The sequence below is a fragment of the Globicephala melas genome, chromosome 13 (genome assembly GCF_963455315.2).
Source record: "Globicephala melas chromosome 13, mGloMel1.2, whole genome shotgun sequence".
Taxonomy (NCBI): domain Eukaryota; kingdom Metazoa; phylum Chordata; class Mammalia; order Artiodactyla; family Delphinidae; genus Globicephala; species Globicephala melas.
The window spans coordinates 64,925,475-64,944,207 of record NC_083326.1 but is presented as its reverse complement, the minus strand read 5'-3'; the positions used below and the strand labels follow the sequence as shown (position 1 = coordinate 64,944,207).

General features: G+C 56.6%; 1 protein-coding gene across 2 annotated transcripts in view; it reads left to right on the top strand.

Moving 5' to 3' along the window:
• Window positions 1-3,985: 3,985 nt before the first annotated feature.
• Window positions 3,986-18,733, top strand: part of BCR (BCR activator of RhoGEF and GTPase) — a 99,526-nt gene continuing 84,778 nt past the window's right edge. The window contains exon 1 of one of the 2 annotated variants that reach the window (XM_030836201.2): window positions 3,986-5,332. In XM_030836201.2, the coding sequence (XP_030692061.1) occupies window positions 4,027-5,332 (1,306 nt within the window). In that variant the 5' untranslated portion in view covers window positions 3,986-4,026. The remainder of the gene's footprint in view (window positions 5,333-18,733) is intronic. The other variant, XM_030836202.2, reaches the window with a different exon arrangement.

Below are 18,733 nucleotides of genomic sequence, written 5' to 3'. Positions count from 1 at the left end.
CCTCCCAGAATTCAGGGCCACCAGCCACCTGTCTGAGCCTGTGCCCCAGGAGGGAGCAGGGTAGTGCGGCCTGTCCCCAGGCTGCTGTTTGCAGACCCTTCCTTCTGCTCCCTGTTCCCCAACAGGTGGATGGCACCCCTGGCCTGAGGGTGCTCTGGGCCTCTGGCCACTGGAAGCCACAGCCTGCACCATGTCACTGGCCGTGGCTTCAGGAACCAGCTCATCTTGTCCCAGCCCCTTCTTCTCTGTGAAGCGGGAAATGGCAGCCTGGGCACTCGGCCGGCAGAATTGATTCTGCAGATGTGGTGGAGTTACAGACAAGGGGGCCTGGGAGGAAAGGCCCACAGCTCACTTGTTCAGAGCCCTTGGCCAGGGAAGTCCCTCAGAGACCCCGGCTACCCACTCTGGGCCGGGGTTGGTAACCTGGAAGAGGCACCCCACCAGGCACCATCCAGCACAGAGCAACGAGCAGGGCCAGAGAACAGCTGTATCGATCGCCCCCATTTTCTGATCTTGCCCAAAGCTCCCTGGGGCTGACGGATGGCAGATGACAGATGGGGGTCATGTGGCCACATCCCGTTTGGAGGGAGCCCTCCTCTAGCCTCTGCCCCCAAAGCGGGCGGAGAGGAGGGTACAGACAAGGCAGGGAAGGAGCAAAATATGGTCCCCACTTATTGTTGTGTGAGACCATTAGCAGTCACTCCCCATTCCTCCCATCCCCGATCCCCAGGTGACCGCCAACCTACTTTCTGTTTCTATAGACTTGTCTATTCTGGACATTTCATGTAAATGGAGTCATACAATATGTGGCCCTTTATGACTGTTTTCTTTCACTTGGCATAAATGTTTTCAAGGTTCATCGATGTTTAACATGTACTGGTACTACATTTTCTTTCATGGTCATATAATATTCCACTGTGATATTCCCGTGACAGACGTTGGGGTTGTTTCCATGCCCAGGGTTCTGAGGCATCGGAAGTTCTGCGTTCTGTCCAGCAGAGGGGGCCGTTGAGTCCCAGCCTCTCCTTCCAGCAAAGGGACCGGATGGTGGGGGGGTGGGGCGGGAGGGGGAGGGAGAGAGAGAGAGAGAGATTGTGAAATGAATTATAGAGCCACAAAACCATATCCCAGAAAATGAAGGAAGTTGAGGAGGGGACATCACCAACAATCCCACTTTCCTGTTCCATTTTAGTTTTTAGATGAAAAAAAAAACATCTATTAGGAGTGGTGGTGATTGTAGTGATGGTTTTCACGGGTGCGAAACGCCTGATGTGACCTCCTGCAGCCCACACCAACCTCACCCCATAACCCAGCTGTTCCTCAGACACACCCAGAACTCTGAACTCTCCCCATCTTTGCCTGTCTGTCCCCATCTTTAGGACCAGCTCGCTGGCCAGCCTTCCCCTGACCTCTGCCTCCTCCTGAATGCCCGCCCTCAAGGCCCACACACCTCTGCTGCGGCCTGGCTCTGCCCGCCTCACCCTTTCCTCCCTGGGCTCTGCGCTCCCACCCGGGTCAGCACTGGCTGAGCACTTACTATGTCGTAAGCATTGGGGGTTCACTGGGGAACAAGACAGACAGATCTCTGTTCTTGGAAGTTTAGATCTAGCTGGGGACAGACACCAAATGGGGGACTACAGAGTGTCATATATATGGACCCCACTTTCCTCCTCATTCTTCCCTTCCTCAGGAGGGAGGAATGATAAGAAAGCTCTTCGGGGAAGGACCAGAGACCCGGGGTGGGAGTGCTTTCAGGGAAGGCTCAGAGGATGGGAGGAGTGTCCTTGGGGCCAGAACAAGCTGTCCCATGGGAAGATAGCCACTATCTTGCAGTGTCCTTGTGCCCAACGAGCCACTTGCTCTACCAAGAGAGCAGAGCTTGCAAACCCAAACCAAACAGCATCAGAGTTCTGATATGAGCTTGCTTATGTGTACAATATTTAAGGTGGGGCTGAGTTGGGGCCTGCACACCAGGGAAAGGGACACCTCACTGATGGATGAAGCCACCCCCCCACAAAGTATCCTTTTCTTTCCCAGGTGTTTAATGATAATGTCCCTGATGAGCCCACAATTCCCCCTGGAAACTCAGAGACCCTGTCAGCAAGGGGAAAAAAATGTTTGTGCTTTTGGGAGTCTCCTTGCTGACAGCCAGGGAATGGGGTTCTGGAGGCCTGGGTTCTAGTCCTGTCGGACCCACTCGCTGGGTGACGGGAGCAGGTCATCCAAGGAAGGCAACTGATACCGATGCTGAGCTGCTGTGTGCCATGCCCTGGGAGGTCAGGATTTATTATACCCGTTTTGAAGAAGAGGTCATCAGGATGTGAGCACTGCTGGGATTCCCGCCTCGCATTGCTGGCCACAAAGTCAGGGCATCAACCTCTGTTTCCTCACCTGCAAAACGGGCTTTACAAGGGCCCTGTTGGCCTTGCAGAGGAGTGGGAGGGGACATGGGGCCTGGGAGGGGTGACAGCAGGAGGGTGGAGAGCCTGCAGGAGGCGGCAGTGAGCTGTGCCTGGAAGTGTCTGCCAGTCCTGCTCCCCAGGGTTTTCCTGCCAGTCTCCCAGGGAACCAACATTAAAGGTAATCATGGAAGGAACAGCACATGCTTTATATTTGCCCCATCTGGTTGCCTTACACATGGTGCTCACAACATCTGACATAAGAGGACAAAACTTGGGCTCAGAGAGGGGAAGGGAATTGCCAAGGTCACAAAGCCCAGAGTGGGAGAGACCTGAATCCCAGCCCGGCCGGCCCTGGGCTCTGTTCCTCTAGATTAGATGTCAGGGCATCCGCTCTGGGTGGCACTGGAACTGCGGGGAAGGCAAGACAATCCCTCACATCCGTGCGGGGACAACAGCCGCGGGGGCGGGGGCGGGGGGTGGGGAGGTATTCTCGTTCTCATTTCAACGCCCAGGAAGCAGGCACAGAGGGGCAGAGGCGGTCAGGACTCAAGCCGGGTTCTCTGGTCGACAAATCCTGTTTCCGTATCCCCTCACCCAGCAGGCTGGTGGGGGTATTTTCACTTGGCGCCCCTTTGACTCCCTCCAGGGTGCTGTGTGTCTAAGATCTCTGGGCTTCCCCGGGGGACGAGAACAGATTTTGTTTCCCTGCCCGCCTGGGCTATGCTGTCTTCCGCCCAGCCCTGCGCGTCCCAATGGAGGCTGGCGACCCCTTCAGAGGCAGATTACAGAGATAAGTTCTGAGTCAGGCAAACACCTGGCCCAGGACCGCAGGAAGGGAGACGTGGGTGTTGAGTGACCTGGGGAGAAATTCCTATTGATTATCTCTGTGACAGTCCCGTGTGGCAGATGTTGCTTCATCACCCACCCCGGGACCCCAGCGCAGCAGGCCCGTTGGCACCGCTGGGTGACCTGCCCGCTAGGGGCGCGCTCAGCCGTGACGCCGGTGAGGGGCTGCCGGGCTGGGGGGCAATGCGGACCCAGGGGTTCCTGTCCCAGGAGTGCAGAACTCGCCGTCCGGGCCTCGGTTTTCCCAGGCGCGGGGACGCTGGCAGGGCCACGGCTGGGCGGGGGAGCGGCCCCTTTAAGAGGCCCTCACGCTCGGTCCGCCGCGCCGCGGCTACCGCCCCCCGGCCCTCCCCTTCCTGCGGCGCCGAGTGCGGGCCGGGCGCGAGTGCGGCGGGAGCGGGCTGGCCAAGCGCAGCGCGGGGAGTCGGCGGCGGCTGGGCGCGGGCGCTGGAGCCCGAGGAGAGCAGCGCGCCGGCGGCGGCCATGGGCTAGCGGGCCCAGCCTAGCGGAGATAGCGCCCGCCCCGCGCGCGCCAGGAGCCCCGCACACAATAGCGGCGCGCGCAGCCCCTCGCCCCGCCCCGCGCGCGGGGAGCCTGGCTGCAGCCTCACCTGCAGCCCGGGAGGGGGCGGGTATTGTTCGCCAGCTGCCGTCACCGCTGCCCCGCCGGGGGCATGGGGGCCGCCCGGCGCCCCGGGCCGGGCCTGGCGAGGCCGCCGCGCCGCCGCTGAGCCGGGCCCCGCGGCAGCCGGGCGGCGCAGGTGAGGCCGGCCGCGCCATGGTGGACCCGGTGGGCTTCGCCGAGGCGTGGAAGGCGCAGTTCCCGGACTCGGAGCCGCCGCGGATGGAGCTGCGCTCGGTGGGCGATATCGAGCAGGAGCTGGAGCGCTGCAAGGCCTCCATCCGGCGCCTGGAGCAGGAGGTGAACCAGGAGCGCTTCCGCATGATCTACCTGCAGACACTGCTGGCCAAGGAGAAGAAGAGCTACGACCGACAGCGCTGGGGCTTCCGGCGCGCGGCGCAGCCCCCCGACGGCGCCGCCGAGCCCCGCGCGCCGCGCCCCCAGCCCGCGCCAGCCGACTGTGCCGACCCGCCGCCCGCCGACGAGCCCGAGGCCCGGCTCGACGGGGAGGGCTCCCCGGGCAAGGCCAGACCCGCGGCCACTCGCAGGCCCGGGGCCGCCGCTCCCGCGGACCACGACGACCGCGGGCCCCCCACCAGCGTGGCGGCCCTGCGTTCCAATTTCGAGAGGATCCGCAAGGGCCCTGTCCAGCCGGCGGCAACGGACGCTGAGAAGCCCTTCTACGTGAACGTCGAGTTCCACCACGAGCGCGGCCTGGTGAAGGTCAACGACAAAGACGTGTCGGACCGCATAAGCTCCCTGGGCAGCCAGGCCATGCAGATGGAGCGCAAGAAGTCCCAGCAGGGCGCGGGACCCGGCCCTGGGGACCCGCCCAGGCCCTCCTACCGAGGGCGCCTCTCCGAGAGCAGCTGCGGCCTCGACGGCGACTTTGAGGACGCGGAGCTGAACCCGCGCTTCCTGAAGGACAACCTGATCAACGCCAATGGCGGCAACAGGCCCCCCTGGCCGCCCCTGGAGTACCAGCCCTACCAGAGCATCTATGTCGGGGGCATGATGGTGGAAGGGGAGGGCAAGGGCTCGCTCCAGCGCAGCCAGAGCACCTCGGAGCAGGAGAAGCGCCTTACCTGGCCCCGGAGGTCCTACTCCCCTCGGAGCTTTGAGGACAGCGGAGGCGGCTACACCCCAGACTGCAGCTCCAATGAGAACCTCACGTCCAGCGAAGAGGACTTCTCCTCGGGCCAGTCCAGCCGCGTGTCCCCGAGCCCCACTACCTACCGCACGTTCCGGGACAAGAGCCGCTCACCCTCGCAGAACTCCCAGCAATCCTTCGACAGCAGCAGCCCCCCCACGCCCCAGTGTCAGAAGCGGCACCGGCAGGGCCCGGTGGTCGTGTCCGAGGCCACCATCGTGGGCGTCCGCAAGACGGGGCAGATTTGGCCCAGCGATGGGGACAGCTTGTCCAGCAGGCTGCTTCAAGACGGCGCCTTCCATGGAGACGCAGGTGGGTACCTCTACCACCCTGGTGGGCACACCTGCCCCTGGCTGGAAACCACTGAGCAGTAGGGAATGTGGGGAGGAAAAGGTAGATAGTTTTTGGAGTGATTTTCAAATACTGTTGTGGACTGGAAGGATTCTTACTGATTCTGAGCCTGAACAAACTGCATCCCACCTTCCTCCCGAAGGCATTCCCAGCGTTTGGAATGGGATTGGGGTGGGAGGGGTGGTGTGTGGGATGGTCGGTGGCTCCTTCCTTTGGGTCTAGAGCCCTGTGCTTCTCGCGAGAGTACTCTCTGTGAGTTGGGACCAGGATGCCCTGGGCAGTCATCTCCTTGCCTTCTGATCCCCCCGCACCCGAGCAGTAGGGATGGTATAAAGAGTGGGTCATCTCTGCTGCTTGGATGGAGGCTTTTAGCCGGGATTGATCCGTGTCTTGGGCAATCCCCGCCACCTGTCCTCAAGAGTTATATGACACGTTTGGGGAACCCAAGAGATGCCAGCTGCTCCCAGGCCATGGGAGTGTCAAGTTCGCTTGCTAGTCAGAGCAGGTGAAAATACGAATGAAGAGGAAGTGAGGTGACCGACAGTTCTGACTCAGTGGGCCACTGAAGATCCCCAGGGTGAAGATTTTAGCCAGGGCTGAAGCAGGGCCACGCCTGTTCTGATCTGCCCAGTTTTGATGAGAGACATCAACCCGCATTACTCACCTCTGTGCGTCTTACCCTAGCTCCATTTTCTGATCCATCAGTGTGTTCTTGCGTCCTCGTCTTCCCTGCCCACCGGTGCTCATTTTGGGCTCCTAGTCCACCGTCTGACTCCTGGCCCTGAGATTAAACCTATGGGATTTGTGTATATAATACGTGTGCACATCTGAGTACAAATACCGTGAGGCACAGGGGTGACGGGACTGGGTTTTGAGATCCAGGCACAGTTCGTGATTGGAGTAAGGAGAGGGATTTGGGGGGGGTGGCGGGTGAGGCAGTCGGCAGTCTCTCAGAGTCCTGGTCCCTGTTGGGCTGATCCGGTTTTCTGCTCCATTGATTTTTCTTTCTCTGCTGATGGAGTTGTATGTGCTTCGTTGGTCAGCATCCTCTAGAAACAAGTGAGGTTATTTTTGGCTCTGTGGAGTGGCCTCTTTGCGATCGGTGCCCCGTCCTGTTTGTTTTAGGCACATCTAGTTGCTGACTTCATCTGCTGCTGGGGTGGGCTGTGGTGTGTCGCCGGGATCTGCGGCCTGGCCCAGCCGCATCCCCTGAGTCCCTTGTGGGACGGGTTGGGGGGAGGCCGTAGTATTTAGAAGCCTGCTTTGCAGGCACGTCAGCTCCTCCGGGGTCTGGAGGATTGCCCTGTGGTCGCTGGGCACCAGCCCCGTCTGGCCAGCTGTCGGCCGAGCGAGCCAGCTTGAACTGGTCCTCGGCGCCCGCCAGGGTGTGGGAGAACGTCCTTAATGAAGCAGAAAATGGGACGTTTTCGTGGAGACCTACAACCTGAAACCATGATGTCTTGCTGGGGGAATTCGGAGTCTCCAGGGACCAGGGCCCTGTTGGAGGGGGTGTGTTTCGGGACCCTCCCTGCGGGCCGTCTCCCCGAGCTCACAGCTCCTCGCCTGCCTCTCAGCCCCTGCACGCAGGAGAACCCGGCTCCGTGGGTGACGCTGGGTAGGTTCCAGCCAAGGAGTTAATTTGACAGCTTGGACCCCACTCCTAGCACTCTCTGGGTCCTTCTCCGAAAGTCCTCAAGGTCCCACGTTCTCTCTCCTGTTAGGTTTTGAAACTCTTGGTGGTTTTAGCTCCGGGAGCCTGTAAACTCAGTACCCAGCACGCTCCTCTGAGCGTCGTGGCTGGAGGGGAAGGAGAGACCCATGGGCGCGGCCATCTGTCTCTGTCCTGACTGTTTACCCATGTTCTTTAGATGCCTGCTGGCCAGGGCTGCGCCTCTGAAATGTGACAATGAGGAAAATCGCTGTGGGGAGGGAGTGGAAGTCACCTAATTCTCTGACGCAACAGCAGCCACCTACGTGGGGCCCGGCCCTAGTAGCTTCAGAGCCTCTTTGCTCTCGTATTTCCGAGTTGAGGGAAGGAGCTGAAATGACCACCAGCCGCTGTGCGCCAGGCATGGTGACAGCATGCTTCAGGCAGGGCCCCCTGTGAGCTCTCCATCACCCCACCTGCTCCACATCTGCAGGTAGGGATGCAACCAGGAAGTGGCAGAGCTGGGCCTCCGGGCCCCGTTGGAATGCAGAGCCCGTGTTCTTCCCACTGCCCCACACATGCCTGAAAAATGCGAGTGGGGGAGTCCAGGGGTCCTTCGAGCTTCGCACACCCAGGACCCACCGGCTGCGAGCTCTGCTGTGTGCAAGCCTGTCCCTCCTACAGTAGGGGCTGCATAGAAGGAGAGAGTGTGGTCCTTGCCCTCTGGGAGCTTAAAAGTTAATGGGAGACAGGAACACACACATCACTTATGTGTTCAGAGGGCGAGCCATCAGGGAAGCTTCCGGAAATAGCCGCATTGGGGAGGGGCCTTGTCTAGGGCAGAGGGTGGGGGCTGCCGTCTGCCCCTGAGGAGCAGTGGAGCAGAGGCTTCTGTGACTCTGGACTGTGCTTTGTCCTTTATTTATTTATTTCGTGGTACTATATGACATAAAATTTACTACCTTCACCCACATTAGCCGTTTTTAAGTGTACAGATCAGTGGTATCAAATACGTTCACGTAGTTGTGCGACCATCGCCACTGTCCGTCTCCGGGACTTTTCATCTTCCCGAGCTGCGACTCTGTCCCCATCAAGCAGCAGTGTCCCCTCCCCCAGCCCCTGGGACCCTCTCCTCTACTTTCCGTCTCTGTGATTCCATGACTCTTGGCACCTCGTCACAGGAGTGGAATCACACACATTACGTGTCCCTCCGTGTCTGGCTAATTTCACTTTGCATCATGTCCCCAAGTGTCATCCACGTGGTGTCACATCCACGTGTGCGTCTTGAAGGCAGGGATCCCTGGTTCATTCCTGGGCCTCCCGTGGAGCCCAGTTCAGAGCCATACACACAGCACATCCCCAAGATCCTGTCCTCCTTTCCACAGCCGGGGGGCCAGGTCGGGAAGGTGGGAAGGTGGCTGGTCATTGGGAAGCGTCTTAGCTGTGTCCACCCCTGTCCCTTAAACTCCTTTCGAGGACTTTGGCCACCCTTTCCTGAGAGAGGCCACACAACCAAGGGCCTTTCCTCTTTTAGGTCTGAGGCGCCCCCAGCCCTGAGTGTTCCTTGTGAGATGGGACCCTAGATCTTGTGTTTCTTCCTGGGCGCTCCTGCAAGTGGCTGCCCTGTTGTTTCACATTTCTGTTAAGCAGCTTAATTTGCTCTTTGGATTCTGGTGAAATGTTATCAGAATGATCGCAGCTTTGTTTTTCCCTTGGGTGGTTGAATGGACCGGGGTAACTGTGGGGCGGGAAAAGGTCACCCAGGCCTGGCCTGGGCTCCACCGGCATCTTTAGACCAGAGCCTGCCTCCACCTCCAAGTTGAGTGCAGGCTCCTCCCGGGGGACAGAGGCAGAGTCCGAGACCATTTAAATCATCACCAGGGTGGAAACGGAATGTACATCCAATTTTACAAGGATTCTCCAGCTCGGGAAGGATGACCTTCATGTTTCGGGAACAGAAGGAAGCATTCTGGACCTTTCACTGAAGGAGCTGGGAGTGTAGATTCATGTGGGTCCAGGGGTAGGTGACCCCCATTCCTCCCTGTTGCTTCTGGCTTCAATAGCCGCCTCCCCTCCCTGGCTGGGAATCCCGTGGTCCAGCCTGCCCTGTGGTTCCACATTCACGGTGAACGGATGGGCATCTTCTCCGGTTGCCAGACAACAGGCCTGAATTTTGACTGAGGCTGCGTTTCAGATCAAGGCTCAGGAGAAGGTGGTGGTGGATTTATTAACTCTGAACCCCACAGGGGTCTTGACCCCGACTGGAATTATAATCCCTGTGGCTCATGTAGGATTTTTTCCTTATTTTTGAAAAAATGTAATAACTTCAATTAAAATAACTTATTTATGTAACATGTGATAGGTTTTTCTTTATTGTGGTAAAATAAATGTAGCAAAACGTGGCATTTTCACCTTTCTTCCGTGTTCAGTGGCATTCTGTATATTCATGCTGTTGTGTAACCATAACTGTCTCTAGAACTTTCCATCATTCCTACCAGAAACTCTGTATCCGTTACGCAATAACTCACCTTTCCTCCACCCCCAGCCCCTGGCAACCACTGCTGTACTTTCGGTCTGTTTTCTGTGAATTTACTTGTTTCACGTACCTCATGTGAGTGGAATCATGTAATATTTGTCCTTCTGCGTCTGGCCTGTTTCACTAAGTTAGGGTTTTGAAGTTGCCGGGTAGCATTCATCCTTGACGCCCCATCTCTGGTCCTTCATAGGTGTCTTCTCTTCAGGAGAACACCTGTTAGCCATGGCGATGTTTCCTTGGCTTTCACACCCAGGTGTTTGAAGCAGCTCAGTATGTTAGTGATCTGGGGCAAAATGCCACAGACTGGGGGCTTCAACAACAGAAATCTATTTTGCCTGCAATTCTGGAGGCTGGGAGTCCAAGGTCAAGCTGCTGGCAGGATTGGTTTCCTCGGAGGCCTCTCCTTGGCTTGTAGACGGTCCTCCTCTTCACATGGTGTTCCCTCTGCGCCCGTGGACCCCTGGTGGCTCTGTGTGTGTCTAAAATCTCCTCTTCTTATAAGGACATGATTCAGATTGGATAGACCCCACCCTGATGACCCCATTGTAACTTAATCACCTCTTGAGAAACTCATCTCCAAATACAGTCACGTTCTGAGGTGCTGGAGGCTAGGACCTCGACGGGTGAATTTCGGGGGGACACCAGTTTGGCCCCCAGGACTCAGTGAGTCCCTCATTGGGCAGCAGAGAGATGGTGTGTGTGTTGTGCTCACCAGCCGGGTTTTGGGAGGAGTTCAGGTGGAGCTGGGCAGCCTGGTGGGCCAAGGCCACCCGGCCGGGTGTCAGGAGAGCTGCGTCCCAACACTTCACGTGGCCACATCTCTCTCCTCATCTAAAACGTCAGGGGTTGGACCCTGTTGTTGCTAAGATCCTTTCCTTCCATTCTTTATTTTTTCTTTTCTTTTCTTTTCTTTCTTTTTTTTTTTTTTTTTTGGCCTCGCGGCTTGTGGGACCTTAATTCCTGGACCAGGGATTGAACCTGGGGCCACGGTAGTGGAAGTGCTGAGTCCTAACCACTGGACCGCCAAGGAAGTCCCTTTAACTTTTTTTCTTTAAAATTTATTAACACAATTTTTCCACGTCTTTCTTCTTTACTCTGGTTTGTACCTATGTTTCCTTTACTAAGGTAACCACCTGTCCCCCGTTCAAGCACTCAGAGGTATTTATTGAGCATCTACTAAGTGCCAGGCACAATCTCCTGGAAATTCTCTCTTGCCTTTATTCACGGGTTTGTGGAAAGGCTTCTTTCCATGCGCCTTGCCTTTAAAAAACCAGCGCAGACAAACAAAACCTTCGTAATGTCCTTGCGTCTTCCCTGACTGTGTATCTTTCTTTAGCTGTATGTCTGCAGCTATTTCCTGTGAATCCTGTGTCTGTCCGGCTTCCTTCTTCAGGGTGGTGAGATCCTCTAGACAGAGACCTACCTTGGTGTCTGTGTCTTGGGTGCTGTGGTGTTTGTGGGTCACGGATGGAATGAGACCCCCATCTCTGAGGTTTCTGTTTGGTCCGGCCCCTCCTTGTTCGAGCCCCACTCCGCTTTCCCCCATCTAATAATCGGTATTGATTTTGGGGGGCCTGACGACACCGGTGCCCCAGAAAGGAAGCTTGTTAGCTGTGGAGATGTCCTGGAGGTTATTTTTCCTTCTTTGCTGAGGTTTGGGCTCCTCTCAGTCAATCGCAAGAGCTTCCTGAATCCCTGGCCTGGGGCCTGCTAATCACCTGTCTTGGATTCTGGTGCCCCCTGGCCACTGCCACCTTGCAATACGGGGACTTGGCGGTGGCAGTGCCCCGGGGAGACGCGCCTGCCGAGGTGGGGCAGGGGGTGGGGCGGGCGGGGACTGCGATGCCTGACCTGGGAAGTAAACACGACTTGGGTGGAGGCTGTTTCTTGTGCCCTCGGAACATTCTTGTGAAGTGGCTGGAGTGAGATTATACGCTCAGGTTGGGTCTGAGGGGGTGTGAGACACACACACCCGCCCAAGGTCAGGCCGTTGGTGGAGGGGCTGGCGCTGTCCTCTCTCCTAGGCTGGGGGGTGATGCCTGTCGCATGAGAGTGGGCACCGAGTGACCTCCCCAGAGGTGGAGGGGACCTGATCAGTTGTTTGGCAAACAAAAAAAACCTCCCGGAAAGTGTTGTAACCCTGTACATCCACCTGGGGCACCTGGCTCAGATTCCTGCGGCAGGTCAGGTGGCAAAGCGCCCAAGAGGACAGACGTGTTGGAAGGATGCTGCCTGTCCATCTGCCTTTTCCCTTCAGCAGTCAGGGCACTGGGGCAGGGTCATGGTGCTGACAGGCTCTGCTGTGGGCAGTCCTGGGAGGTGCAGAGGGGCAGGGGCTGTCTGGGAAAAGGTGACAGAGGTGGCCGGCCGTGTGCACAGAGGGGTCAGCGCATGGCCCAGGGAGCACTAGGAAGGAGCTGTCAGTGGCTGGGAGACCGTGTGGAGACACTGGAGGGAGCAGGAGGGCCCTGCTGCCCCAGCTGCCTGGGGAGCCGGGCCTGCAGAGCCGGGGGTGAGCAGTCCCAGGGCATCCTCCCAGGTGCCTCTGTCGGCATAAGAAGGGCTTTGAAGATTTGCTTCCTTTTACAGGCCTGACCTGCTCCCTTTAAAAAAATGCTGCCGGGGGGCTTCCCTGGTGGTGCAGTGGTTAAGAATCCACCTGCCAATGCAGGGGACACGGGTTTGATCCCTGGTCCGGGAAGATCCCACATGCCGCGGAGCAGCTAAGCCCGTGTGCCACAACTACTGAAGCCCGCATGCCTAGAGCCCGTGCTCCGCAACAAGAGAAGCCACCGCAATGAGAAGCCCGCGCACCGCAACGAAGAGCAGCCCCCACTCGCTGCAACTAGAGAAAGCCCACGTGCAGCAATAGAGACCCAACTCACACACACACACACACACACACACACACACACACACACACAGAGAATGCTGCCGGGGTTAGTTGGTCTGCCAGGGGAGCAGGAAGAGATTGTCTGCGGGTAATACATGTACACATACCAAGGGTAGCCTTCTGGAACAGATGTCCACATAGTCTGGGGAAAGAATGCAGACCTTGAAGGTACGAGACCTGGACATGCCTGAGATCCAGCATGTGGCTTTTGTGCAGGGGCTTGGTTCTGTCAGCTGGAGAGGACGCCCCCTCCTTGGGGGCTTGGTGGGAGCCTGAGTGCCCAGGATGGTGGCCCCTGGGATCTGGCCCCCTCTCTGGTCTCACAGAGTCACGCCCTCAGGCATCTAATGTCAGTTGATTGAACACCACTTAGCAAGCGATTTTAAAGGAGAAATGCGTAATTCAGTAGGTGCAGGCCTTTTCGCCCACTGGGCTCAGCAGACCCCTTCATCCCCCTCTGTTCCCTCTCCTAATGTGTCCTCCTGGGCTGAGTGGTCTTAAAGGTACAGTATGTGTGTATTTTTCTGCATCGTGGCCCCAAAGGAGAGCCAGCTGCTTCACCTAGTGCGCTGTTCTGTCGTCCCAGGGCACCTGGGGCTGCGCACGCCCCTGTAGGGTGGAATGGGGTCGCTTGCAGTGTTCCTGGGGGCCTGGGAAGCTAGGAGCTGCAGGGAGAGAGAGACGGCTTGATTTTTCTCATAGGCCCCCCCCCCCCAAGTTTGTAGAGGGAAAGCTTAGAACCACTTGGTTCTCGTTTTTAGTGATTGTGAGGCCGAAAGAGAGAAAGTAAGAACCGCAGACTCTCTTACTTCAGTGAGCAACAGAGGAGGAAGACAGGAAGCCACGAGAGTGGCTCATGCTCGGTGCACTCAGGCTGCTGTGCGGGCTGCCCAGGGCTCCGCCAAGCAGAGGGTGCTGCCCTGGGTCGTGTGGAGGGGACACAGGACAGCTGGGCCCCGTGTGGCATCTGAACCATTTTCAGTGCCCAGCTCAGCTGCATCAAGTATTGGGTTGGCCAGAAAGTTCATTTGGGTTTTCCATACCATCGTAAGGAGAAACCCAAACGAACTTTTTGGCCAACCCAATACATTCACATTGTCGTGCCACCATCACCACCACCATCTCCAGAACCTTTTCCCAAAACGAGACTCTGTCCCCATCAAGCAGTAACTCGCCCCTCCCCCTCCCTAGCCCCTGGCACCCCCGGTGACCCCGCCGTCTGTGGATCTGCTGCGGGGCCTCTCGGAAGTGGACTCACATGGCCCTTGTCCTCTTGCGTCTGGCTTGTCTCACTCAGCGTGATGTCTTCACCGTTTCTCCCTCAGACCTCGGTGGTGGTTGGACAGCAGGACCACGACCAGGCCGAGCTGACCGAGGCCTCTGCTCAGTGGGGAGGCACGTGGTGCCTGCGGAGCGGGCTGCGTCTTGCACAGCACCGTCCCTCACAGGGGCCCCTGAGGAGGAGCAGCAGGGATCCCCATAGCTGAGCTGTCTGAGGCTTTAGGTGAGGAGCTGGGGGAACCTGCAGGCTCGTGGTTGAATAGATGGGGCAGTCTTCATCCCTGGCCCTGCCTAATCTCGTGGAGTGGCTGTGCTGTGAGCGGGGACGTGCAGACTGGGCCAGCCACTCCGGTGCCCCCCTCTCCTGTCCTCTCCGAGGTGCCGGGGTCCCCGTGCTGGGCTCAGAGCCGTTGTCCAATTGACTGGAAGGCCCTGCGATGTGACCTGTGAACTCTTAGGTGATGCTCGGCCTGGCGGCTCAGCCTCTGGGTGTGTGTGCAAGCCGGCACGTGCAAAAGCAGGATTCGTATCTGCTCAAATCTTAGACCAAAAAATGTAACTCACTTATGAATGTTGACTTCTAAAAGCTTTCCACTTTCTCCCCTGGGAACACGGGTGGAAGTGTCTGCTTTGGGGCCCCGTGGGGTGATGGGCATGGTCTGGATCCGAGACCGCCATGCCTGTGGGCGCCCGCTGGGAGGCCCTGTGGGATAGCATCTTGCTGGGGGCAGTCGGATGGGCCCCCTTGCCCCCCCCTACCAGGCACCTGGACAGCCGCTGTCAGAATTCGGCTCTAAAACTCCAGGGTGTGATGATGAACATCAGTCTGGGTACCCCTCCTGTGGTATTTTGTCAGCACCCAGATGGTGCAAGTCGCTCTAGGGCACTGTGCGGAGGGGTCAGCGAGACTCCAGAAGGCGGGGTAGGGAAGTATTGGAGACCCGGTCCCCACACTGCTTGTCACCTCCCAGCTTCCCCTGCCCCGTGGGCCCTGTGCTGTTAATCCCTGCTATGTCTGCAGTCTTGGGGTGCAGAAACCCCGGCAGGGTAGCAGGGAAAGTTAGAGGGCTGAGACCCGGCTGCTGGCTGCCTGGGAGAGGCCCTTTATTCTAACCGCTGGGCTGGGACACTGATTCCGTAGGTGGCAGGTGGGAAACCATCCCAGTCGGCTGACGCGGTGCGGCAGGCAGGGGCATGAGTGCCCTGCTGGGCACTCCAAGAGTAGGGGGGACATCTGGGAGGAGAACAGAACGTGTCTGTCTCTCTCTGTCTCTCCCTCCTTCTCTCTCTCTCTCCCTCTCCCCACTTTCTCTCTGGCCCCAAAGCACTGGGCCCCCTCAAGTATGTGAGTGGATCAGAGCCGTTCCTAAGGGAGGAGAGTCACTTTATGTTTATTGAATTCCAAGGCAGGCATGATGGGGCATGACAGTAAATAAGACCTTGGACATCAAAGGCCAAGGCGAGGCTTTCTTGGGGGAGCTCCCTCTGTCATCGGGGACATCCATGCCGGCCCCACAGGGCTCGGGGACGTGCAGACCAGGCAGGAGCAGCGGGTCAGGACCCTTGTGCTGTCCCTTGGCTTTTCCCCTTCACAGCTATTTTCAGGGGGCTTTTTAAAGGCTGGGCTGGGCTGTGGTTCACTTGGGAAGGGTCTGGGGGGTTCGTTTGACTGGGCCTCCTATGGGTCAGCGGGACAGCACGTGACCTCTAGGGGCCCGGGTCCTTCCCGGTGTCCTTGGACGGGTCCAGGCTGTAGCTTTACTCTGCTTGGTGCCACTGAGCCCAAAGACTCAGCAGGAACTGGGGGGGCATTTGAGCTGGTGGAGATTGAAGGCAGTGTCTCTGTCCTGGTTGCCCACATGGACCACCTCTGCTGTAGTTAGAAAAATCACACACATCCCCACAGCTGGTCACTCCTGGCAAGTCTGATTTGTGAGGTTCTTCTTGTTTTTGTTTATCAATATCAGTTTCCCTGGGTCAACAGTCCAGCATGGCTTAGCTGGGTCTTCTGCTCAGGGTCTCCAAAGTCTGCAAAGTGTCGGCAGGGGCCGCATTCCCATCTGGAGCTCCACATCCCCTCACCAGCCCAGGTTGTTGGCAGAATCAGTTCCTGGTGGTTGTAGGACTGAGGTCCCTGTTTTCTTGCTGCCTGTCGGTGGCTCCCAGCTCCCAGAGGCCTCCACTCTTCATAAGCACTTTCTACATGGATATCTGATTTCCTCTTCCGAGCCAACCTGGATTTCTGGAACTCTCCCTGGGTGATCTCCTCTGCAGCCAGGCTTGAGAATTTGTCTACCTCCAGAGTCCATGAGCACTAGCTATGTGTCTTGAACAGTTGTCATGTGGAAGAGGGAGTAGGTTTCTTTAGGGTCATACCTGGGAGGCTGGTCTGTTACTAATGGTTAGAAGCTTCAGGGAAACACACTTCTGCTCAGTGTTAAGGGAGGTTTTCTTTTCTTCCCGACTTTACATAAAATCATATCTCTGATTATTTTACGTAGCTGAGATCTAGCTGCACTGGGGGTCCTGCTTTTGTCAATTAGCGTGAGCATTTTCTTGTTTTACTCAATATTTTGTAAACATTATTTTTAAAGTCTACATTATTACTTTGTAATAGAGTTATAGCTTAACTGATCTAATTTTAATGAATTTTGTTGGACACTTAACGTTTATTAAATGTAGCTCGTTATTATAATGTTTCAGCGAGCATCTTTTTTTTTTAAATGAAGCTTTATTGAGATATAATTCACGTACCATACAATTTGCCCATTTAGAATGTACAATTTGGTGGGTTTTGGTATATTGCATTATTAACTTTTTAAAATTATATTTTTGGGTATGTCTGTATATATAAGAATAACACTTACCATTTTAAGCAGTTTTTAGTCCATAGATCAGCGATAGTAAGCACATTACCTTGTTGTGCAGCCATCACCACCATCATCTCCAGAATTCTTTTCATCTTGCAAAACTGAAATCTGTGTCCTTTAAGCAATAACGCCCCCTCCCTCCCCCGGCTCCTGGCACCACCATCCACTTTCTGTCTCTGAATTTGACTGCTACAGGGACCTCACAGAAGTGGACTCATACAGTATTACTATAAACGTCTTATTTCATCGAGAATAATGTCTTCGGGGTTCATCCACGTTGTAGCATGTGTCAGAGTTTCCTCCCTTTTTAAGGCTAAATACTTATCCCGTTGTTTTGTACTTAAACCACGTTTTGTTTTAAGTACAATTCAGTGACATTCATTAGTCAGTGAGCATCTCGTCTTTTTACATGTGCTTCCATTTGCATTTCCGCTCCCTCCTTGAGGGTGAGCATCTGTCAGCGGATTTAGTCGGGGTGTGGGTGGTTTTAAGACACTTGATATCTGCCACCAAATTACCTTCCAGAAACGCTGTTCCAGTTTACCTGTGGTTTTGCAATGCATCCTCTGCTGTCCTCTGACTTCTTTCTTGCCAAGCTGGGTCTCACCATAACTCCTGATACCTTGGTGCTCCCTAAGCACTCTGGATCAAGAGAGGCTCAGAGCTGGGGCCACGCCAGTCCCGTCTCTCATTTGGGAAGATCTCTGAGGCTACCAGCTATGTGACAGTCCTTTGTCAGCTCCGTAGTCCTTGGCAGGGAAGGAACTCACTGTCTCCTTGTTTAGCATAGAAGCTGCTATCTTATTGCTGCTCTGGGCTGCTTGTAATCGAAACCAAAAAGCACTTCAGCCTCCTTTGCATGCATCCTGGCCGTGGATTGAGTCAGCTAGACAGCATTGTCCAGTTAGTTCTGGGCCCTGGAGTTCCTACCTGCCTTAAGGGAAACTCCAAAGAAGCCAAATACTGTGATGAAAAGGGATTTTACAGAAGGTAGTACGTGGTTGCACTCAGGCTGCAGAAGCTGGCAGAAGCTGGGCCAGGGCAGCAGGACGCTGTTGGGCTTGTCAGGTCAAACTCCTCCCTGTGCCTGAGGACTTGGAGCCTGTAGGCTGTGTAGTTGTGTAGGCTGTGTGGTTTTGTAGGCTGTGTGGTTGTGTAGGCTGTGTGGTTGTGTGGTTGTGTAGGTTGTGTGGTTGTGTAGGCTGTAGGCGGGGCAGGTACATACAGGAAGGTCATATATGGAGGGTGGGCAATGTGGTATAATGGCCTTGGGGAGGAAAGGGGAGGGATGGACTCTTCCATGCTGGTGAGTTGTCTTACACCGCAGATGATCTGTCTTATATTTAAGAGCTCACTGCAGCTGGGAGCCAGCACTTCTGGAGTCTTAACCATCACAGCTTGTGAGCTATAGAGCTGGGGCTCTCACTTGCTCCCTCTTCTCTCTGTTGCCTGTCTTGGCTGTGCCGTCAGCTGCTGTTCTGATTCTGAGTAAATCACTTAAACCCTGTGGGCCCCTGACTTCCCCCCACCCCCCACCCCATAAATGAGGAAGCTGCGCGGTAGCATCTTTAAGATCTCTTTAGTTTTGTGATTCCAAATAAAATGAAGTCATGTTGCTCTGAGTTGCCAGCAAGTCACTTGGAAAACCTTACTGGCAGGTGTCCCGAAGCAGTCTTCCCGTAAGACCCCAGTTGGGCCTGGCTGCCTGCGGTGATGGGTCCAGGGAGCCCGCGGTGGGCCTGGCTGCCTGCACTGATGGGTCCAGGGAGCCCGCGGTGGGCCTGGCTGCCTGCGGTGATGGGTCCAGGGAGCCCGCGGTGGGCCTGGCTGCCTGCGGTGATGGGTCCAGGGAGCCCGCGGTGGGCCTGGCTGCCTGCGGTGATGGGTCCAGGGAGCCCGCGGTGGGCCTGGCTGCCTGCGGTGATGGGTCCAGGGAGCCCGCGGTGGGCCTGGCTGCCTGCGGTGATGGGTCCAGGGAGCCCGCGGTGGGCCTGGCTGCCTGCGGTGATGGGTCCAGGGAGCCCGCGGTGGGCCAGGGGGTGGATTTGGCTCTGTGTGTACATTTAATGGGAACCAGGATGCTTCTTTGCTGGTTGATTTATCTCCCCTAGTGTCCACTGGCCAGCCCTAGCTA